The sequence below is a fragment of the Lissotriton vulgaris genome, chromosome 5, assembly GCF_964263255.1.
Source record: "Lissotriton vulgaris chromosome 5, aLisVul1.2, whole genome shotgun sequence".
Classification (NCBI taxonomy): Eukaryota; Metazoa; Chordata; class Amphibia; order Caudata; family Salamandridae; genus Lissotriton; species Lissotriton vulgaris.
The window spans coordinates 1,530,293,607-1,530,317,580 of NC_141693.1; the positions used below are offsets into that span (position 1 = coordinate 1,530,293,607).

Consider the following 23,974-nt stretch of genomic DNA (forward strand, 5'->3'; position numbering starts at 1 on the left):
AGTGCCGTTTGGCTGATTCGATTAAAAGACCTTGGCAGTTGGAATCTGGACCTTTGAGACTTTGGGTAAGATTCGTGATCGGTAAGGTAGTCTGCGGACGCTTACTGAAGTTCTATGATTTGTGATTGGTAAGGTAGTCCTCGGACTCTTGCCGAAGTTCTATGACCTATGACTTTGATTTGAGTTAGCTAACGTTTGTGATTTTGTAATCTTCGAATTTATATGTGCAGTGCACTTCACATAGGCAGGCATGTAGAGATGTTTCTCTAATTTTGTTTCTTTTCTTTGAACGGCACATTTGTGTGGAGTACTGTAAGTGCCATTTTATATGGTGTCACGTTTTCGTGATACTTTTTGAACATGCCTGTTTTAAGCACACTCCAAGGGATGTGCTGTCTTGGAAATGGTACCACAATTAGGTTAGCGGAAGCACAGCTGGCTCCCCCAGAAGGAACACCAAACCGTGATATGTACATAAAATTTGGCCTTCCCCCTATAATGTACAGCAAATTATGGCATAAGTATACAAACTCCGATCCTGAATTGCAATGGCCTCTACATGGGTCGTTCGATTTACGAAAAGTACAGTTTGTGGAGGAATGTTTGTTTCAACGCAGGTCTAGACAAAACATGTTTGATTGTGTGCGAATATGGGAGAAGGCGGTGCGTGAACGAATGAAACGTGAAGTTGCTTGGCGGATAAAGAGCAGCGCAAGGCTGCTCGTGATAAGGCTTTACAGCTTGAGGAAAAGGAGGCTCAGGAGACGAAAGAGAGGGAGGAACGGGAACGTAAATTACAAACGACTGGTCAATACCCTATTCGTCGACCGCTTTATCCTGTTCTTAATAATGAAATTGATGATTTTTCATTGCTAGATCGGTCACCGCCTCCGTACGTTTCGCCTACGGCTCCAGCTGCAGATTCGGAGGATGATGGACAGGATAAGCCGGAAAAGAAGGGTGTATCTGCTCTCAGGTTTTCTGCGGAGAGATCCGCACATTTACGTAGTTGGGCTCGTAAAGTGAATACAAACTATGTTTCTCAGTCTGAAGTTGTTACGGAAAGGGGTAGATGGACGGATCATGAATTACTGTATTTTCTGGCTAATTTGGCAGATGAAGTTGTTACCGCATATCGTCAACTTTCAGATACGTTAGAATCTAAAGCTGTGTCAGTTCATCGTGAGAATCTGGATAAAGGTTTATTTGATCTTGCAGATGTTGATGCCTTTTACAAGCAACTGATCCAGCTGCGAGATGAGACTACCAGATTGCGGGACGAGCGGAAAAAGAATAAGGAGTCCGGGCCGGAGTCTAATGTGCAGTCTAAGGAGTGTTCTCTCCGGGGTTCAGATAAGAATTCTACATTGCATGTTATGCCTATGCGTGAAGCCGCACCCTTGTATGTTCCACCTAAAGGGGAAGGTACAGATGATGATAAATTGTCAAAGGATGCAAAGGGATATTTTGTATATAACTGGGTGTATACGCCTTGGAACAGAGCAGATGTTATGGCGTTGAAAAATTCTTTACCTGATCTTCGTAAAAATCCAGCGGCATTCTATGAAGGGGTGGAAGGGGCTATTTCATCTTGTGTGATGACTCTTGTTGACATAGATCTGTTTTTTGGGTTAATTCTTCCACCTGATATGTGGAGACAGATTCGTAAAAATAATGATGAAACGATACTTGGGGGAACTTGGAAAGAAATAACGGCAGCTGATTTAGACAGGGAACCGGCATGTAAGCCTTGCCAGTTGATTTTGGACCTCCCGGCGGCAATTTTGATTAAATTAAAAACGCTCGTACCTTCTAAAAAGATCGATTGGACTATGTTAGCTTTGTGCAAGCAACAGCCAGATGAAACGGTTTCAGATTTCTTTACACGCTTCGAAGAGGTGTTTCATGATTACAGTGGCCAATCTTTAACAGAGGATACGGGTAGGCATTTGTTTGTCGATAAGTATGTAGCTAATCTCCTACCGGAGATTGCAAAGCGATTGAAATCGAGTGAAAGTTCCTGGGCCACGGCGACCCCTGCGTCTTTGTTAACTATGGCTCAGTATTATGAGCGACAGGAATTGGAGGCTAAAGAAAGTATTGATAAGAAAGCGAAAGAGTTGAAAACAAAAGTGATGTTGGCACAGGTTCGTGGAACGCAATCTAGAGGGAATGATAGAGGTAGACGAGGTATGGGCAATACATCGTACGGGCGTACAGATATAGCGGAGGATCAATGTGCTTACTGTAAGGAGTTTGGGCATTGGGCTGATGATTGTCCGGTACTGCGTGAACAGCGTAGTCAGCGTGGTCGAGGAGGTGGAAGGTCGAGAGGAGGTTATTCAGGAGCAAGAGGTAGTGGAGGTGATCGTGGCAGGTTTGAAGAGAGGGGCCGTGGCCAGGATGAACGTAATACGTTTGATAGACGGAACCAGTATCAGATCTCGGAAGGCGAGAATGTGGAACATCAGGATTATGTACATGCATAGGATTGCGTAGGATGGGGTACGGAATCAGTTGAAGTGCCAGTAGATCAGAGTGGTCCATATGTATCAGCGGGCATCCTGGGTTCTACTGATCAATTTCTAGTCGACACAGGAGCTACTCGTAGCGCTTTGTCTAAAAACTTGGTTCCGAGGGCTCCCCTGTCTGGCGATATGATAACATGTGTAGGGTTTGATGGCACACCCACTCCTAGCCCATTATCGAAGCCTCTTGCACTTTGTCTCGATAAATTTTTCAGTTTTGGCCAATTTTTGTTATCACCTTATACCCCAGATAATATTTTGGGCATTGATTTGCTTAAATATTTTCGAGCAACAATACGCTGTGCTCCCGAAGTGGTGCGGGTTATTCTAAATGACAATTACCCAGATCCGAACAGATTTTTCACGATTAAGAATACTGAAGCATTGGCCTCTCTCCCGCACACGTTATGGGCGACCTCAGACACGGATGTGGGAGAGATGCGTATTCCACCTATTCATATCACTGTTAAGGAGGGGGCCTCTCTGCCACGGGTACCACAGTATAAGATTTCGAGGGAAGGTGAAATTGCCCTGACGCATATTGTTCAAGGTTTGATAATTGCGGGAGTGGTGGAGGAGGTTCCTTACAATGTTTGTAACAGCCCTATTCTTCCGATTCTTAAGAGAGATACTGACGACAAAGTCTATCGGTTTATTATTGACTTGAGAGAGATTAACAAAATTGTCATTCCCCAATATCCGGTGGTGTCCGACATTACGACCTTGCTTACATTGGTGCCACCAACGGCCACGACCTTTAGTGTAATTGATTTAAAAAATGCATTCTTTTCCATCCCCGTCCATCCTGATAGCAGATATTTATTTAGCTTTACGTTAAATAATAAATCATATAGATTTTGTCGTGTTCCCCAAGGTTACACTGAGAGCCCGAGTATCTACAGCCAGGCTCTGAAAAGACAGCTTGATTCCTTTGAGTTACAATCTGGGGTTGTCCTTATCCAGTATGTGGATGACCTTTTGCTCGCTGCTGACTCTTATGCACAATGTGAGGAGAGTACGATTGCGTTGCTTTCTTTTCTGGCACAGAACAATCACAAGGTTTCTAAGAAAAAGCTTCAATACTGTAGACCCAAGGTGACCTACCTCGGTCATCTTTTGTTTAAGGAGGGGCGCGCATTAACATCAGATCGAATTCAGGCGATTTTAGACACACCAGTCCCCCGCACGCAGAGAGATGTACGTGCTTTCATAGGTTTAACATCCTTTTGTAGACAGTGGATCATGGGGTTTTCGCACATCATAAAACCTCTGTTAGCATTACTGTCCAAATCTACACCAATGCCCCTTGAATGGACAGATGAATGTCAGAATGCTTTTGAACAATTGAGACAGGCCCTTTGTTCCGCCCCTGTATTAGGCACACCAGATTACACGAAAATTTTCACATTGTATGTGCACGAGAAAGATGGGTGCGCGTTGTCAGTGTTAGTGCAGACACACGGGGATAAGCAGAGGCCATGCGCGTACTTCTCAGCCATTCTTGATCCTGTAGCACGAGGGTTACCTGGGTGTTTTCGAGCAGTGGCAGCAACAGCAGTAGCTATATGGCAGAGTGAGGGAATAGTGTTATCGCACAAATTGTTGGTGCTAGTCCCCCATGCAGTAGATGCCCTGTTAAATCAAACAAAGACCCAATATCTCACGAGTGCACGTTTGACAGGATATGAGCTTACACTTTTGGCGCCACATATCACACTGAAAAGATGCGCTACCCTGAACCCTGCCCCTTTATTGCCCTATCCGGTCGAGGAGGGTCAGGAAGAAAAACATCATGATTGTGTTTTCCTGACTGAGGAACAGACAAAGGGTCGTGTCGACTTACAGGATATGCCACTTCCAGATGTGGATGGGGAACTGTGGGTTGATGGATCGTGTTTGAGGCTGCCAGATGGTACGACTTCCGCAGCATACGCGATCACGACACTTAAGACAGTGGTAGAAACAGCTAGAATACCACAGAAATCGGCTCAGGCAGCAGAGCTGATAGCGTTAACACGAGCCTGCGAATTGAGTGCTGACCTATGTGTGAACATCTACACAGACAGCCGGTACGCCTTCGGAGTAGCGCATGACTTTGGGCTACTCTGGAAAGAGCGTGGGTTTTTGACTTCTCATGGAGTTCACATTATGCACGGAGAACTAGTGCGTGATCTCCTAAATGCGTTGCTTTGCCCAAAAAAAGTAGCGATAATAAAATGTAGTGCCCATAAAAAGATCACTGATAAAGTGGGTCAAGGAAATGCCTTTGCGGACAGCATAGCGAGACAAACGGCTATGTCTCGAACTGACTCCCCCATGTACGTGGCACAATCACAGGCTGAGCGATGGAGCGATGCTAGAGCAGAAATCTTAGATATTCAGAAATCAGCTACTGAATTAGAACTCGTGGCATGGGCAACAGATGGGGTACTAGATGATGAAGGTTGCTGGAGAAGCAAGGACATGGAGAAATGGAAATTGCCTGCAGCTTACTTGCAAGCGATGGTTCAGATGACACATGGGTTGGCACATGTGGGAGCTCTCGCAATCACTCGACTGCTAACACGAGTTTGGGTACATCCCGAGATTGCTAATACTGCCAAGAGAGTAGTGCAGACCTGCCTGGTATGTTTGCAACACAATCCTGGAAAGGGGACCCATACTCCGAAAGGAGGGTTCGTTCCACCTTCCGCACCATTCGAGGTACTCCAAATGGATTACATCCAGCTTGAGCGTTGCAACAATCTGAAGTATGTCTTAGTGGTGGTATGTGCTTTTAGCAAATGGGTAGAGGCTTTCCCCACGAAAGACAATACAGCTCTGACAACAGCGAAGGTGTTGCTCAAGGAGTTTTTTCCTCGCTTTGGAGTTTGCAAATTTCTGTGGAGCGATAATGGGCGTCATTTTGTTGGGAAAATTGTGGAGTATGTACTGAAGGGGTTAGGGATTCAGCAGAAGTTTCATGCTGTGTTCCACCCTCAGTCGGCAGGTCTGGTTGAGCGGTACAATGCTACGTTGAAACTCAAATTGGCTAAGATTGTGGCATCCACGTCATTGAAGTGGCCGGATGCCTTACCGCTAGCATTACTCTCTCTTAGATCAGTACCCCACTCCCGAACTGGCCTCACACCATATGAAGTGGTGTTCGGAAGGCCGATGAACATTTGGGGAGTGCCTAAGCCGCGATTGATACATGATGTGCCTTGTATAATGATGAATGATTATTTGGCACGATTAACAAATGATTTGCTTTCTATTCACCAACAGGTTCGAGAAGCGCTCCCTGACAACTCTACTGGAGAGGGCCATGATCTTCGCCCTGGTGATCATGTAATGATTCGATCGTTTGAGAGGGCGAGCAGCTTGGAACCGAGGTGGCGGGGCCCTGAACAGGTCCTTCTGGCGACCCGGACAGCAGTACGAGTGACCAATAGGAAGCGGTGGGTGCACTCAACTCACTGCCGGCGTGTCTCTCCTGATCTGGTGAATCCTGCTGTGCTGACTGACTACAAGGAGATTCTGGATAAAGAAAAGAGCCCAGCTGTGACATCGGCCGAAGTTGAGGGAGCCTTCCCAGGCCATACTGTTTCCGGACGAGAGCGTTACAATCTGCGGCCACGATAAAGAAGATTTTTTGGTTTTTCGAGACTGGTTGGTTACCGCTCTGGGGTTTGTGAAACGGAAACTGGGAATTCCAAGGGGGGGGGATCAGTTCTGCCAAGTGTAGTGACACCCGTCTTGGCCCGGAGAAGAAAACAATGGCTACCTCGGAGCTCAGCAACGTATTTTTCTTTTTTTTTAGGTATATGCATACGTGCATTGAGACTTTGTGAACTTTTTGAGAACTTTTTGAACTATGGCGTCGTCTGCAGCACGAGATAAACGAATACTTGGTGCCATCCTTTTCGTCTTGACCATTGTGGTAATAGCGGTGATAGCTTGGGTAGTTGAACTTGTGGTACCTGCACGTGAACATTTGCTGCCGACTACCCCGGCTCCATCTGAACATTTTCACTTCACTTTGCCCTACCATGAAGAACGGCACCGACAGACTTATTTGAACAATAGCTTTATTCAGATCCTACATCATACGCATAACATGACAAATACGTCCAATTGTTGGGTGTGTGGGATGTTGCCTGGGCATCAGAGGAAAGGGGGTACACCACTCATCCCACTCCCGTTTTCGCATAATGGATCCTGTAATGCCTGGTACACTCTCCTCTTTACTCTGAGATGGCCAACGAAAGGGGGGGTGCTTTTTCGTCTGAATAAAATATGTTACCACGACAAGGAAGGGTTTCCACGGACTGAAGGTACCCGATTTGAGTGGGAGGAGTACCGGCCCGATAATATATCTGCCCCGCGTGTGTACAGCAATCAGCGAAATATCAATGTATCCAGCTCGCACATCATTAATGTTATTGCTACTAAAGCTGATTTGTGTATAAGAAATAAAGGTTCGATTCCGGTGGGGAAAAGTGAATGCAACACCACACTTACTTTTGATAACCCGAATGGCATATCGTTTGTAGCGTCTCGCAATACGTATTTCATTTGTGGAACGAAAGGTTATCATCAACTTCCGTATCATAATGATTATATATTGTATCACGACTTTGTACTGAATCGTGTTAAACGTTCCGTTGCTTTAGATGACATTGACCAGACCGATAATGCCTTACAGCAATATGTAGACTTCAATTTGGGACTGTTTTCCTTTGTGGGGGCTGCCCTGAACAGTCGGAAAATACGGCGACTGACCCGTGTTGTTGAGGCTGTAGCCAATGATACTGCTATTGCACTTGGAAATATTACGGAAGAGCTTCAGATTTCTAGGATCGTCACGCTCCAAAATAGGATGGTCTTAGATGTTGTCCTAGCTGACCGTGGGGGGGCATGTAGAATTATCGGAAGCAGCTGCTGTGTATATGTACCTGATAATTCTCCATCTGTTTATGATGTCATTTCAAAACTCCATAAAACAGCAGCTGAAATACACCCGGACAATGGAACTTGGACACTTTCAGGATGGTTCTGGTCAATGCTCACCACCTGGGGTTGGAAACTGCTAACGATTCTATGTATCATTGTTGGGATACTGTTCTTTGTATGCTTATGTATCCAATGTGGCCCAGCTTTATGCTCTGTGTGTTTATCAACGTGTGTACCATCGAGACGAGCTCTTGCCCATGACAAAATGATGCTTCATAAAGAAGTAACTCAAATAATGTTGATAGATATTGAAGATGAACACCCTGACTATGTTCACTATGAGGTAGCTTCAGCTAAACGCTAAAAGGGTCGTCTGTCGTAATTTACAATGGCCGAGTTAGCGCTTAGCTGTGCTACATGTTTTCCCGCTTAAATTGGGTATACATGAAAAACACCATTTTGTATGTTATGGCGGCCATCTTAGATCATAAGCGGCCTCGTGTCTAGCGTGCCCTTTAGTCCGTTGTCCGTGCCACTGACCACTCGAGTTTGCCCAGCAACAGGCTATTTTTAGTACTGGTCAACCCGTACATGCGCAGTCCCCACTGACCAGTCGTCCCTCAGGAATGTGCCGCCAAACTGACCAGCGGGGTTGTAACCCTCCAATGAGCTGGCTGTGTTCCAAAAGATGACCTTATATGTACATAACGCTTTGTAACTTTGTGCCGCCTATCTTTTATTACCTGTAAACTGTATAAAAGAACGAGTCACACCGATGTTCGGTGTGATACTTCTTGCATTACCGAAGGGTGCTGTAGGAATGTACCACCACCCCAAGGGGTCTTAATAAACTTGTTCTTTGAATTTTACAGTTTCCGTGCCAACAGTTCTTGAATGTAAGTGGGTTATCTTCGGAGCATGTAGGCCTTGGGAACCCGATACTACACTCCCTAGGAGAGACGAGAGCAAACATCCATTCCTCCTCATCAATCTCCAGTCCGTCATTGACCCATTTCTCCCTTAGGGGAAGAAGCGTGTCAGGGGGATTATTTATCAATTTTGTGTAGGTAAGGGAGATAGCGTGTTCTGGGATGAGTCCGTCCAGTATTCTGTCCTCTAGTGGAGAAGCCTGCGGCAGTGTCGCATCCGTTGGAATGTTTGCCTGTAGGGAGTGTCGCACTTGCATGTACCGGAAGTGTTCGGTTTGAGCCAGGTCGTATGTGTTCTGTAGGTGGGCGAAGGTGTGGATGCCTTTAGGGCCCCAGAGGTCTTTTATTTGTGATATCCCTATAAGGTCCCAGTTACGGAACCCTTTGGTACGCCCTAGATTACCAAGCTTTTCGGAGGCCCAAAGTGGAGTTGACATTGTCAGGACACCTGACCACCCCAGTTCCCGCTGAGCAATGTGCCATATCTGTACTGAGTGTTGTGTCGGGCCTGTGATGTGTAGTTTGCCTGGTTTTGAGTAGAGTACAATCTCATAGTTTCCCCCAGGCAGCAGCCATCTATCCATCCCGTACCCAGGTTCGTTCCCGCCACTGTACGTCCCATGGTTGATCGCTGCAAGGTGTGAGGCCCAATAATACTTGCAGATGTCGGGGAGGGCAATCCCACCATCGCACCACCCCAATGTAAGTTTGCGCAGTGCAATTCTGGGCGTCCCGGCCCATAGGAGTTCACGTTGTGCCGCTTCGACTGCTACAAAGTAGGATTTAGGTACTTGGCCAGGGTAATTCTGCAGTGCATATAGAAATCTTGGCAATGCCACCATCTTGAAGAGGGCTGCACGGCCCAGCAATGACAACGGAAGTTGCTGACAAGCTTTGGCGTCTCGTTGGAGCCGTCGTAAAGGTGGCAGCAAGTTCTTCTCATGCAGTAGAGTTTTATCTGTGGAGACAAAGACTCCTAAGTATCGAAAGCCGTAATTCGCCACTGTCATGGGACACGTGTCTGGGAGCCTTGGAGGGGCCCGTGGAGTACATATAAATGGGATAAGCTCCAATTAATCCGAAATCCGGAGTTTCGGCCAAAGCTCGCGAAGATGTTGAACGCTGCCAGTATAGATCTACGTGGCCTGGTGAGGTAAAGTAAGATGTCGTCGGCATATAATGAGATCTTGTCCTCCCACCCCTCTGTCCATGCTATCCCTTTAAGATACACGTCTTGCCTTATCCACGCCGCGACTTGTTCGAGGGAGAGAGCAAACAGTAATGGCGAGAGAGGGCACCCCTGCCTAGTCCCCCGCTCTAGGGTGAAGATCTCGGAAGCCTTACCGTTCACTACTACCTGGGCAAGCAGCTCGGTTTAGAGGAGCCGGATCCACGAAATAAAATTAGGCCCAAAGCCAAGTTTACGAAGAACCGCGATCATGTAGGGCCATTCAAGGGTGTCGAATGCCATAGTGGCATCCAGAGAGACCACCCCCGCATCTTTGTGTATCTTGTGTCGTTGCCCGAGCACCCCGTAGAGCCGCCGTATATTCAGTGCGGTGTTGCGGTGAGGCATGAACCCTGATTGATCCGGGTGGACCAGGGTAGGGAGGACCGACTGGAGATGATCACCAGTGTCTTGGCCAGGATTTTCGGCTCCGCGTTAAGCAGCGAGATTGGCCTGTATGAAACGCATGACTCTTTAGGCTTCCCTTCTTTAGGTATTGCCACGATAGTGACTATACGCTGGTCTCGTGGCAACCTCCCCGTCTCTTTGCTCTTGTCAAACATGTGTTTAAGGTGATGGCTTCAATTTGTAGAGCTCTATTGGGAGGCCGTTGGCTCCTAAGGCTTTACCAGGGTGAAGGTCTGTGATTGCACGTTGCAGCTCAGTGACTGCGAGTGGGCTTTCAAGGGCCTCTCTATCTTCTTCTGATAAACAGGGCATGCAGATGTCCGCCAGGAGGGCCACAGAGTCCTCCTCCGGATGATCCGATTCCCGGCTATAGACCTTTTGGTAGTGTCGCGCAAATTCAGCCACTATCTCCCGTGGTTCGGTTAGAATGGTTCCCGAGTCTGTTCGAATTTCCAGAACTACTTTACTAGCCTGTTGCTTTTTTTCGAGCCAAGCTATAAGCTTCCCAGCTTTGTCGCCTTGGTCATAGAGCTTCCCAATCCTATGTCTAGCTACTGCCTCGGCCTCCTGTCTTACTAGCTCCTTATACTCTGCCGTTTTAAGCTGTAGTCTACGTTGTGCATCCGGTGCCCCTGTGTCCCGCCCCTCCTTTTCCAACCGCGTGAGATCCGTTTCCATAGCTGCTACCTGCTGCTCTTTATCCTTTCGTTTTGTGGCTATGACCGATAGTGCTTCCCCCCCTGATCACTGTTTTAAACGCCTCCCATAAGGTTACTGGGGAGTCCACTGACCCTGTGTTGGTGTCAAAATACTGAGTCATTGTCCCTATTAATTTCTTCCTAGTCTCCTCATTGTGTAGGTGCCAGGCTCCTATGGGTACAATGCAGCCCTCCCGCCGAGTCCCGAATGTTATCTGTGTGAAGACTGCCGAGTGATCGGAAATGCCTCGGGTAAGATGGGTTGCTTCTTGTATTGTCGTGTCGTGCTGTAGTATAGTCAGGATGTAATCAAGGCGGGAGAATGAGTGATGTGGCCTGGAGTAGAAAGTGAAGTGTGTATCATTTGGATGGTGCAGTCGCCATACGTCTGTGAGTCCGAAGGCTTCCAAGAAGTCTGCCACCCATTTCTGCCCTCGTGGTATGTCCCTGGGAGGGTGTCTGTCCAGCGTGCCTGACACTACTGCGTTGAAATCCCCACCCATCACTAACTGCCCGTCAGGGAGGGAAAGTAAAAGTTTCCCCAGATCCGTGTATGCTTGGGTTTGAAGGCCAGGTGGGATGTAGACTGATAGGAGGTTCAGGCGATACCCCTCCCATTTGCCGGACACTACCGCGAAGCGCACTTGTGGGTCTGTCTCCATGTGGTCTATATAAAGAGGCAGTGAACGGCGCAGCAGGATCCCTACCCCCCTGGAGCCCGAGGTGAAGCCTGAGTGGACTGCAAGAGTATACCCCTATCTGTTGAGGGCCTGACATGCATTCCCCATGAGATGCATTTCTTGTAGTAGGACCGCATCAGGCTGGTACCTTTTAAGAAATTGCAGGACTATGGTGCGTTTGAGTCAATCTCCCAGCCCGTTGACGCTCCAGCTCAGTATTTTGAGGCTTTTTTCCCATCGTCTAGCCATAACCGTTGCTGTGTGAGGTGAACTGCATTTGCACTCTGGTGCTTGAGGTGAATCTGATTTTTCTAGCTGCACATGACCGTAAAACCGTCCCAACTCCCCTACCCTCCCAACCATCTCCCCGACATACCCGCTGAATGCAAACAATTACCCGCAGCACATATGTGGATTCTTCCATTCCCTCCCTCCAACTTCCGAACATTCTGCCTTCCCCCTCCCGTGAGACAGTGCCCCCCACCCTGCTCCGTGGGTGTAAAACTACACACCACCCCAATTAGCGGAGCGCCTGTCGCCCAACCCTGCCCCGGAGAGAGATACCCTCCCCGACGGACTTCTTACAGGAAAGCGTTAGCCGGTCCCCACCAGGTCGCCCTTCCCGCACTGTCCCAGTACTGTGTTCCTCAGGACTAACTAAGGTTGACATTCAATGTGGGTGTTAGAGTTCAGTTCAAAAACACAAGTAACCGCTAATGACAACTGCAACAGTAAATTAGCTTTGGTATACGTTACAGTTCGAAGAAGAACTGTGTCGAGTGTCCACATTCTCAGCCCACTGCATTGTCTTGTGGCGAGTCCCATCGAGGGCTGTTCGACCTGGAGCGCCAGGATCTCTGGCTCTGCTTGTCCCCTTCCATGCGTCCCGTCGCCGACCCAGGAGATGAAACCCCGGGTTCTCTCCAGTTGTCCCCGTTACCATCCGTCTGCGCCCCCGGTGCAGCGGCGTCCAACCATTCCTGAACCGCCACTGGTGAAGTGAAGAAATGCGATTTACCTCCAGCAATAATCTTCAGCTTGGCCGGGAAGAACATCATGTACTTCAATCCTCGTTCATTAAGCGCCGCCTTAACCCCCTGGAAGGAGTGCCTTTCCTGCAGGACCTGCAACGTGAAGTCCGGGAAAAAACGGATCGTAGCCCCATCGTTGTGTAGGTCTCCCTGTTGTCTAGCAGCCTGAAGGATCGCATCTCGGTCTCTATAGTTAAGGACTTTAGCGATGATTGTTCCTGGCGAGGCTCCAGGTTTGGGTTTTGGGACCGGGCCCGATGGGCCCGCTTGATGGTAAAGATGTTCGATAGTCTTTTAGGCTTTAGGTGGTGGAGGATTAGGTCTTCCAGAAACAGCTCCGTGCTGTCCTCTTCCATGCCTTCCGGAACACCTACCACGTGGATGTTGCTTCTTCGGGCCCTTCCTTCCTGATCTTCAAGCTTCATCGCCAGTAGTCGTTGCTGGTGGACGAGCTCATTTACCCTGTTCTCCAGTTGTTTTTCAGAGGCTTGCAAGGTTTGTATGTTCCCTTCGTTATTCTTGGACCTTTCAGTGGTTTTCCCCAAGTCCTCACGCAGCAAGTTGACCTCGATGGAGATCTTGTCCATTTTTGTCTCAAGGTTAGCGCCTAGAGTGTGGATTGCGGTCATGATGGAGGTCAGGTACGGTTCCGCTTGTTCCTTGCTGTCTTTTGCTGCCCCGGCAGACTGCTGTTGGGTCCTTGGCACCGCATATTGATCCAGCTTGTTGGTTTGGGTCACCAGTCCCCCTTTAGGCCGCATGATGAAGCGGGGGTGGTCGGCGCTAGGCGTTCGCGATCTTAGCCGCAATGTCACCTACTTCAGTCTGTACTTGCGCAAGGTGCGGTCCGCGTCGCACCCTTCACACTGGCGTAGGTCCGGTCCCTGGGTTTGCCACCGTAGCTCCGCCGCACTTGGTGTCTGATGTAGTCGGGCAAGTCACGCAGTGTCCGCAAGCTGTCTGCGTTTCATCTAGCATCCGCACTCGTCGGCGTTTCGGGCCCTCTTGCTCCTTGGATGATGGTCCCCCTCGCCACTCTAGGCCCTGAGATCCGTCCGGGTGCAGTTGTCCGCTGTGTAGGTCCGGTGGCAGCCAGGGGTTCCTCTAACCGGCTCACTGTATGTAGGGGTGACAATTTTGGGCCTCAGTCGCGCCCTGCCTGTACGCAGTTCGGGTCTACCTCGTGGTAATGGCACTTGGTCGCAACCCTTTCCCCTATTCCAGTGACTGCTAGCTTGCTGCCCACGTGGTACTCGATGCGCCCCCGTGCATTCAAATGGCTCAGGCACCCTGACTCACTGTTGGGGCGCCCCTCAACCGGCTCCCTTGCAGGCAGTCCCATTCTGTATGCAGGCTGTGGTACTAGGCCTCATAAAATGGCGGACGGCCCGGTCCCGACTCCCTCCGTGGACCGGCCAGGTTCCTGCAGCACTGTGCGGTGCAGTATGTGAGGCGCCCCCCGTGAATGGTCCGCTATGCGTGCTCGACACTCACTGCGATCTGCGGGCGCCTCCCGCTCCGATTCCTCTGCCGCGCGCCGGCCACTCATCCGGATAGGCCTCAGACCGGGGCCTCAATTTTGGCGTCCGCCCGAGTTCGGGCTCCACACCCTCACAGGGTCGAGCCGCCGGAGCTCCAGCCGTGGCGCTGCCGTTCCCGGGGGTCCCGGGACTCCGCTACAAGGGCAATGACGTCAACCTGGGCCAGAAGAAGCTGGGGCGTCGGTGACAGTACGCCCCAGCAAGGATTTGACAGATGGATTTAAGGGACAGTTACGGTCCCGGCGAGAGCTCCGATTTAGGCGGCCATTGCAGACGGCGCCTGGCCACGCCCCCCGAATTTTTCTTTCTCAATCACACCCCTGATTCCTCTTTTGTTACAGTTTGGGATTCTTTTAAAGCAGCCTCTAGGGGTTTTATTATCAATTTTGTAGCTCGACGGAAAAAACTCAGAGAAGCCAAGTCTAAGAAGATTCTAGCTAATATTAAAACTTTGGAGCTTGCCTATCACGCTTCTAAATCCGAGATATCTATGAAACGGCTTATTGATGCGAAAATTTCCTTTAATAAGTACACAACTGATGCTGCCTCTAATCTCTTGTTAAAGTGTAATTCCAGATATTATGGGGGGAAGTACAAAATGGGGAAACTTCTGGCCAACTACTTGAAGATAAGAAAAGAGCGTACAAAGATTGAATCCATTAAGACCTCTACAGGGGAATCTTGTTTTAAGGATAAGGACATTCTTTCTGAGTTTGTCAAATTCTATGACAATCTCTACACCCCTGAACGAGTCCCAGAGACTGCAGATCTTCTTTTATACTTTCAGTCGCTTCCCTCACCTCCGACCTCTCACGTAGATTTTACTTCCCTAGATCGGGATATCTCTCTTTCTGAAATTTCTCATGCTGTCTCTAAATTGCAACACAGTAAGTCTCCAGGTCCTGACGGTTTCACTGTCGAATTTTATAGTCACTTCGCCTCTCTACTTCTTCCTAAACTTCTACTCTTATTCCAATCGTTTCTTTCAGCGGGTTCGTCCAGTGGTTCATTCCAACAAGCTTTAATCTGCCTAATCCCCAAGGATGATAAGGACCACTCATTATGCAAAAATTACAGACCAATTTCCCTGGTCAATACGGATTATAACATTTTAGCTAAAATTTTGGCGTTACGCATGGATCCCCTTCTACCCGATTTAATTGGTCCGGAACAATCAGGCTTTGTCAAAGGTCGCCTCTCATCTGATAATTCCCGTGTTTTCCTTAATATACTAACCAAGGCTTCTTCTTTGACTCTTCCCTTCGCGGCTATCTCTTTAGACGCGGAGAAAGCCTTTGATCGGATTGGATGGGATTTTATGTTTCAGGCCTTGCGTTGGATCGGCTTTTCTCCCAACTTCATTTCTATTATCTCTTTACTTTATTCTAATCCTCAAGCGTCCATTTTTATCAATGGGATGTCCTCGGATTACTTCTCTTTACACAGAGGAGTGCGACAGGGTTGTCCTCTATCCCCCTTACTTTTTGTGTTAGCCCTGGAGCCTTTCCTTACTAAAATACGTCTTGACAGTAATATTTCTGGTTTCAATTTCGGTTCTCATCAGGTTAAACTCTCGGTCTATGCCGACGATATTCTTTTTTACTGCTCCAATCCTATTTCCTCTATTCCCTCCTTTCTCCAACAGGTATCTTCTTTTTCTGCGGTCTCTGGTTATCGTTTAAATGCTGATAAATGCGAAATCCTACTTCTCAATCTTCTTTGTCAAAAGCATCTTTTTTCTCAAACGGGCTTCTCATGGCAACCGTCTAAGATCAAATATCTGGGTGTCTGGTTTGCTCCTCTCATATCTTACACTCTAAAACTTAACTTTGCCTATATCTCCAAGAAAATGGACACGGCTATTCAACGTTGGAATTCACTCTTTTTGTCCTGGTGGGATCGGGTCAATTCTATAAAAATTATGTTATCCCCTCTTCTTCTTTATCTCCTTTCCATGCTTCCTTTACACATTCCAGTTTCCTTCTTTAAACAAATTGATTCCTTGTTACTGAAATTCTTATGGAATGGCAAACGGTCTCGCAAAGCTCTGGTTTCCTTACGTAAAGATAAGGCTCAGTCTGGGGTGCGCTATCCGGATTTCAGAGAATACCATTGGGCTTTCTCTTTGAAACAATCAGCTCGTTGGCTCTCTTCCGACCTTCCTCATTATCCCCCCATCTGGTTAACTATGGAGTCTTCCTTTCTTTCTCTCTTTACTTTTCGCGAATTCTTGTCCTTCACATCTTCTTCAGCTCGTCTTCGTACTCCTGTTATTTCTCATTCTCGTACTCTTCTCCTACCTTACTTAATCTCTTCTTACCCCTCTCTCCTCTTTATTCACGAGCAGCCGATTTGGCACAACTCTCATTTCAAAATTCGAAATCGCACCATTTTTTTGGAAAACATGGTACTCTCGAGGATTGTGTTGGATCTCTCAATTGATCTCTCATGGTATTCCTCTCTCATTCCAAGACCTTCAATCCTCTTTTCTATTGCCCTCCTCTGCTCGTTCACAATGAATGCCCTTTTTCCAGTCCTGATCCTATATCTTCGCTCCTTACCGCCATCTATCGATTTTCCTTTGAGTCATAAAGCTACTTCTCTACTATTGGAGACCGCTCCTTCTGCCTCCGCTTTTTATAATTCTTTTCGCTACACCATTGACAGACTGAAATCTAAGACCGAGAACGCATGGGAGTTAGATCTCTCTCAGGATTGGCCAGTGCTTTTTTGGGACAAAATCTGGGCTAAGCTTCATAAGACCTCTAGAGCTGCTAACACTACCCAAACTTTATATTTCATTTATAACAGAACTTTATGTACTCCACTTACTTTATCCCGTTTTTCACCAGACTCTTCCCCTATTTGTTGGTCCTGCTCCTGTCCCGTTGCAGATCTAAAACACATGTTGTTCGAATGTCCTCCTATTTCCAAGTTCTGGCACCAAGTTTGGAAGCAAATACAAAAGATTTTCAACTTCCAAGTCTCTTTCTCCCCTTCACAAGTTTTTCTAGGTTCTCTATCTCCGACACTTCCACAATCTCCCTCCCAATATTTACTACTTGACCTTTTAATTGCTGTGGCTTTTCATACCATTACTTCTAATTGGAAGCAAGCTGCATCTGTCTCCTATCAATCTTGGTGGAATGCAGTCTGCTTTCATCATCGCCTTGATACCAGTTATGTATCCCCCATTTCCCTAGCAGTCAAGCGAGATCTGCTTTGGCTCCCATTGGTAACATACCTCTCCTCCTTTGCCCCAGTACATGCCTCTCCAGATCCTAATACTGTTGAGGTACGCAAGCCACCATGATTTTCGTATTTTTCCTAATGCCTTTATTGTTTTTGGATTTACGTTCTATTGTATTTTATTGTATTTTTTCACGTATATCCATAAGTTATGTTCATGTAATCTTCATGCTTGTTAAATTTGCTTTTTAGGAGAGTTTTTATTGAATTGCTTATCCTTGATATGTGATATTTTGTAATGTTTGTATTCCCCTTCTCTCCTCCCTTTCCTTCCCTTCCTTATTCTTCAATAAACTCAAACTTAAAAAAAAAAAGTGGAAAAACTAAATGCAGATGTGACTTCCGGGCTTCAAACAGGGCAAAAGTGATGAATCCAAAATATTTATTACTAAATCCAGCTTGACCAGTGAATTGGGTGTGTAACAAATTTTACAAAGTAAAAAAAAACATTGTAGCTTTTTTCCTATGTATCCCAATGCGTTTCTATGGAATAGCCAATTCTGTACAGTGAAAATAGTTGAGGACAATTTTGTTTTATGGACATATTTAACATCAAACCTTTACCTGTCCTACTTTCAAATACCATGCATCCTGCCTTAATATGCACTAAAACTGTGTGGTAAGAAGGCACTCCTTCCCTTGTAATCTTTCGTTGTTCTAAAATGTGACACCAGTAGATGCTTGCAAACAGTTTCTGTGAACCGCCCCAGTCACAGTTAATGCATAAGCGATATCTCCGGGCATAGACTCACGCACCCTTCTGTCGCACTGCTGATCGGGAAAACATCCCTCATGCTAAACCAATCACTGTAGAATTATCCTTTTTCTTCACTTAATACCAATTGTTATACAATTCCTTTTTACATCATTCTTAAAAAATGTTATAAAGTCACTGCGACAGCGTCGTTCTACCTTCATACTTTATTTAAATTTTCTATTTTCATTTTTCATATGTCTCCTGAGTGCCCATCACAGCATTTCGCAGCGACATGTTAAAACCAAGGTAAAGGTAGAGCATACATCATGGTAGACTCATTACTATACCCAAAGCATTTCGAGCCTTTGTGGCTCTTCATCGGGGGCCTCTGCAACAAATTCTTATTTATTCTTGTAAATGTGATTTTGTTTCAGATTTGAGTGGGTAATAGGAGGGAGGTGTATGAGTACAGGATTGGGTTTCTTTTTTGTTTTGACTTGCTGTGGTTGAGTTGTGGCATAGGGAGTGCATTATGGGCATTGCAGTTTATAGCACGGTTTTTAAATCATTTAGTATAGCCGTAGTGGTAATAAGTCGCGAGGTGGGTATTGATCAACACTGCATTTGATTGGGCACATGAGGGGGGAGTTTTTGTTTAAAAATTTAGGGCTTCACGGATAATGAGAAAACACACAATTCTATTAAAAAGGAGAGATGAGTACGAGGAAGGCAGGCTGCTGGTTGCGCTTTTGTGGGTTTATTTTGATAATAAGGGACAAGGGGATGTGATTTTAGGGGAGGCGGAATTTATAGTCAAACCGGGAGGGATTTAAGTTGAAAAAGGGGTTTCTTTTTAGTCAACAGTTTGAGTGTTGTACTCAAATCCTTTAAGTTTAAGTTTAACAGCGAGTTTTGGTAAATGAGTGGGTTGAATTTTGGGTGGGATAGGGAAATGTTTTGTTTTTGAGCGCAAAAGGTTTATGAGTTGTGGTTGAGTTGTGGCGTAGGGAGTGCATTATTGCATTTGTAGTTTATGGGATTGTTTTTAAAGCATTTAGTGTGGCTTTAGAGGTAATAAGTCACGAGGTGAGCGTTGAGAAACACTGAATTTAATTGGGCACACGAGGGGGAGTTTTTGTTTAAAAATCGACGGCTTGACGGATAATGAGAAAACACACAATGCTATCCGAAAGGAGAGAGGAGTACGAGGAATGCAGGCTGCTGGTCACAATTTTGTGAATTTATTTTGTACAAGAGACACAGGGATGTGATTTCAGGGGAGGGGGAATTTATAGTCAAACCAGGAGGTTTTTTGTTTGAATGGGGGGTTTCTTTTTAGTCAACAGTTTTAGTGTTGTACTCAAATCCTTTTAGTTTAAGTTTAGCACCGAGTTTTGTTAAATTTGTAGGTTGATTTGTGGGTGGGTTAGGGAAATGTTTTGTTTTTTAGCACAAAAGGCTTATGAGTCAGTAACAGGAGTAGTGGGGCAATGATAATGGGTGTGTCAGATTTCTTGTGAGGTGTTGGTTAGCAGTGAATAATCAGTTAAGCGGTCTTTTTTATTGGTTCAAAGACCCCTGATGAAGAGTCACAAAGACTTGAAATGCATTGGGCATAGTAATGTTTCTACAATGATGTATGCTCTACCTTTACCTTTCTTTTAACATTTTGCTGCAAAATGCCATGATGGGTACTCAGGAGACATAAGAAAAATGAAAAAAGAAAATGTAAATTAAGTATGAAGATGGAACTACGCTGTCCCAGTAGTGACTTTATAAAGTTTTTGAAGAATGATGGAACAAGGTATTGTATAACAATTGGTATAAAATGAAGAAAAAGGATAATAATTGTTCAGTGAGTGGTTTAGCATGAGGGATGTTTTCCCGCTCAGCAGTGCGACAGACGGGTGCGCAAGTCTATGCCCAGAGTTATTACCTAATTGGCGCTAAGGCATACTTGGGGCAAGTTTAACATATTCTAAAGGGTCGTTTAAGCCTGTCAAAAGGGGCTATTCATAGAAGATTAATGTATTTGCAGTTAAAACCTTCACAGCCAGGATACTAGTGGTAAGCCTGCATTATTCTATACATTTTCACTGTAGGCGATTACACAATGGATGCTGCAGTCCACTAGTGACATTTAACTTACAGGCCACAGGTATACCTTGGTACCATAAACTAGGGACTTGTAGGCAAGTAAAAATATGCCAATCAGGAGAATACCAATTTTACCATGTTGAAAGGAGTATCATAGGCACTTCTCCCCTGATTAGAAGGAGAAATGTCCACAGAGTTTATCCTGCAAAAATATGGTTCAGCAAAAAGGCAAATAAATTCACAGTGACCCTGCAGAAAGGGCAAATTACCCACACAACAATGCACTGAAGACATCCTATAGATGTTAAAATGCTAGCTTATTTCCACAGTGTGCAACCATCTCATCCACGACCTGTTCTTGGCCTCTACTTCCTCACTGCCCAGTACTTTACAATTGCAATAACATCACAAACAAACTAGTGCAGATCCTTCATCCACTCAGTGATCCACTCCAAGACGCTAGGAGGCTCAACATGTTGCAAACAATCAACACATATGGTCTATTACGTTAAACTGGTAACTTTATACACTGCAGAGTTACATATTGAGCATCAATGAAAGAAGGAATGCTATACTTTGCACTTCGAAGATTCTGCAACCCATATTAAAATTGCTCAAGAAGTAACCCAATCTTAGTCAAACTTAACTCATGTTAATTTTTGCAGCAATAGATTAAATGGTCCAGTGACACATTGTCTACTCCCCTATAAAGGTGTCCCCTGGTCTCTTTGTTGAGCTTTGGATTTGCCTCTTGGTCACTTGAATCAAGAGAACATTACTGAATCCACCAGTCAGTTGTGTATGAAGCTACCCATTTATTTATGGAAGCTTAATCTCCGTCTCCCTCCCTCTTCCCATAGATTTGCACCCTGCTAAGTTTAATTGCATGAATCATATACTAATTCCCTTTCGCATGATTAATATAGAAAGCTTCACATCTTTCATTGCTGGGTGTCCCAAGGTTTGAAAACAGTAACATTTAGGGACAATTGAGCGACCTACCATGATTGCTGCTGTAGATTGTGACAGCTAACCTTCCACAAAAGAGCTACAAGAAAGGAATATGCAAAAAATTATCAATATTTGTATGTACTTGTTTGCAATTTTACCGTTAAAATAAAGAAATCCTTTAATAAACAGAATACAAAAGGCTAATGCAAATTAAACGAGTATAAATGTTGCATATAAATATATAATGAATTTTAAATGTCTATTTAAAACCGGCTTTGGCAGGTCCAATAGTTCTGGCTAATATGTAAAAGTAATTATTTATTGATTGGTGAGTTTGGGTGTGGATGTTGTGGCTGGTGACTGTGTGAATGATTCAATGATAGTATAGAAGAGTGTTTGCATGGAGTGATGAATAAGTGAGGTGTACAACTGTTACCACAGATTTTTTACAACGGATTCCATGACCACGGATTTTTTACAACGCAGGTCATGTTACAACGGATCCTTTTACAACGCTATTCACTACAACGCAGGTACTATTACAACGCAATACCATTACATCGTAAATATAATTATAGGTAAGTTTATCTTATTAAGGTTTAAGGGCTGGGTTTGGGTTTTGGGGTACAGGTTGTAATATTAGGTTTTAGGGCTGGGTTTGGGTTTTGGGGTACAGGGGTATTTTTAGGTTTTAGGGCTGGGTTTGGGTTTTGGTACAGGGGTATTTTTAGGTTTTAGGGCTGGGTATGGCTTTTGGGGTACAGGGGTATTTTTAGGGGTTTTGGGGTACAGGGGTATTTTTAGGTTTTAGGGCTGGGTTTGGGTTTTGGGGTACAGGGGTATTTTTAGGTTTTAGAGCTGGGTATGGGTTTTGGGGTACAGGGGTATTTTTAGGGCTGGGTTTGGGTTTTGGGGTACAGGGGTATTTTTAGGTTTTAGGGCTGGGTTTGGGTTTTGGGGTACAGGGGTATTTTTAGGTTTTAGGGCTGGGTATGGGTTTTGGGGTACAGGGGTATTTTTAGGTTTTAGGGCTGGGTATGGGTTTTGGGGTACAGGGGTATTTTTAGGTTTTAGGGCTGGGTTTGGGTTTTGGGGTACATGGGTATTTTTAGGTTTTAGGGCTGGGTTTGGGTTTTGAGGTACAGGGGTATTTTTAGGTTTTAGGGCTGGGTTTGGGTTTGGGGGTACAGGGGTAATATTAGGTATTAGGGCTGGGTTTGGGTTTTGGGGTACAGGGGTATTTTTAGGTTTTAGGGCTGGGTTTGGGTTTTGGGGTACAGGGTTATTTTTAATATATATTTACAATTTAAAAAATTAAAATTAATTGTATTAATATATGTTTTATTTTTTTAATAATAAATAATTTAAATTAATAATACATTAAACATTATTTACATTAAATATTAATTTTATTTACTTACCTGTAATTATACTTACGATGTAATGGTATTGCGTTGTAATAGTACCTGCGTTGTAGTGAATAGCGTTGTAAAGGGATCCGTTGTAACATGACCTGCGTTGTAATAGATCCGTGGTCATGGTATGCGTTGTAAAAGGACCCGTTGTAATATATATATATCCATAAGTGAGTGATGGTATATATCAGTACATTTTGGGGTAGTGCATGGATGGTTGGGAAAATAGTTGAATGAGTGCATGCTAAAAAGATTGGATAAATGGGCAGATTTGTGGATGGATGCAGGCAGGTTACGTCATTAGGGTTGATAAGATTATGTTATTAAACATCAGCCTCAAAGTCACTGCTGCTCTAAAAATAGTTCAACTTAAAAATAGGTTCCAATTCCCCTCAAGCTGAGAAATCCTTTCACACTGATCTCTTTCAGGAGCAATACGAGGAATAAAACCAGTGACAGCTTCATGAGACTCATGGCCTGAGGCAGTACAAACAGAAAGCAGACTCCAGCACTAACATTAGTTAGCATTGAACGTTAAAACTAACTCCTTCTCATTTCAAGTGTTGCAGGTCTGCCATAGCTTGTGGATGGGGCTGATTTCCAATCAGGAGCCAGTTTAATATGAGGCAATTTTCATTTGATTTCAGGACGAGTAATGTGCTCTCTATGTGCATACATAATTTATAGATTGGCAGAATATCCATGCCTACAGAAGTGCAGGAGCTTTCTCACAGAAAGTGTCACTGTATACACAAAACATCCTAGTAACCGAAACAGATGTGAAAATCAAAACCTAGACCTCACTTACTACACAAATGTTTTCATTATCAACTGTGATTCAAATTGTACACTCATTTTAAGCTTAGAGTGGAGCACATTACTCCAATATGAGGTTTTGAATAAACACCAGGTCTTTAAAATGAAGATAACCCACACAGTAGGATAAAGAGAAGATAAGGGAAGATTGCTTTGAACTATCTCATGGGTGAGTTTATGGCCAAGCATGTGTCTAATGCTAAACATGTGTCCTGTTTTATATGGTGTATCCTAGGATCCAGGAAACCTAAGGTGGTGGTGTAGAAAACAAATACAATAAACCTTGGGGATTGAAATTGGTCATTAAAAGTGTAAATGTTACTGTGAGTTGATACAAACCAGTACATATGTTAACATCTGACATGCCCCTTCCCCCACACACACACCTCATGCACTCTCTGCCTGCACCTGCCTCGCCCTTTGCCAGTTAGGAGTGCCCTAATATAGGAATGTTGCCTCGCATCATTAGGTGAGTGAGTGGCATGGGCTATCAATGGGAGGAATCTGTACTATGAAGAAGTCAGCTTATGGAATTGAAACCACAGTGCATAAACAATAGGAGTGGCTACGTACCATTAGTTAGTGAACTTGAAAGTAGGAGATTGCCGTCAATAAGTAACCTTGTGGGTGAGTAAGTGAATGGTACAGGTTAGCGACAGAGGGCATATTGTTAATTAATGAGCTTGGTGGTAAGAACTGTCAAGTGGGTTTTAGTGTCAGTAGCTAAGCTTGTGGGTGAGTGTATACTCGTGGGGAGCGTGCTTGGGGGTG

The 23,974-nt window shown here is 45.2% G+C and overlaps 1 protein-coding gene across 2 annotated transcripts in view; it reads right to left on the minus strand.

Annotated features, from left to right (window-relative positions):
• LOC147712937 (cytosolic phospholipase A2 gamma-like) overlaps positions 1-23,974 on the minus strand; it is a 722,719-nt gene that overhangs the window by 652,480 nt on the left and 46,265 nt on the right. For both annotated transcript variants that reach the window (XM_086923600.1, XM_086923601.1), the window contains exon 2: positions 21,024-21,069. In XM_086923600.1, coding sequence (XP_086779726.1) covers positions 21,024-21,069 — 46 coding nt within the window. The remainder of the gene's footprint in view (positions 1-21,023; positions 21,070-23,974) is intronic.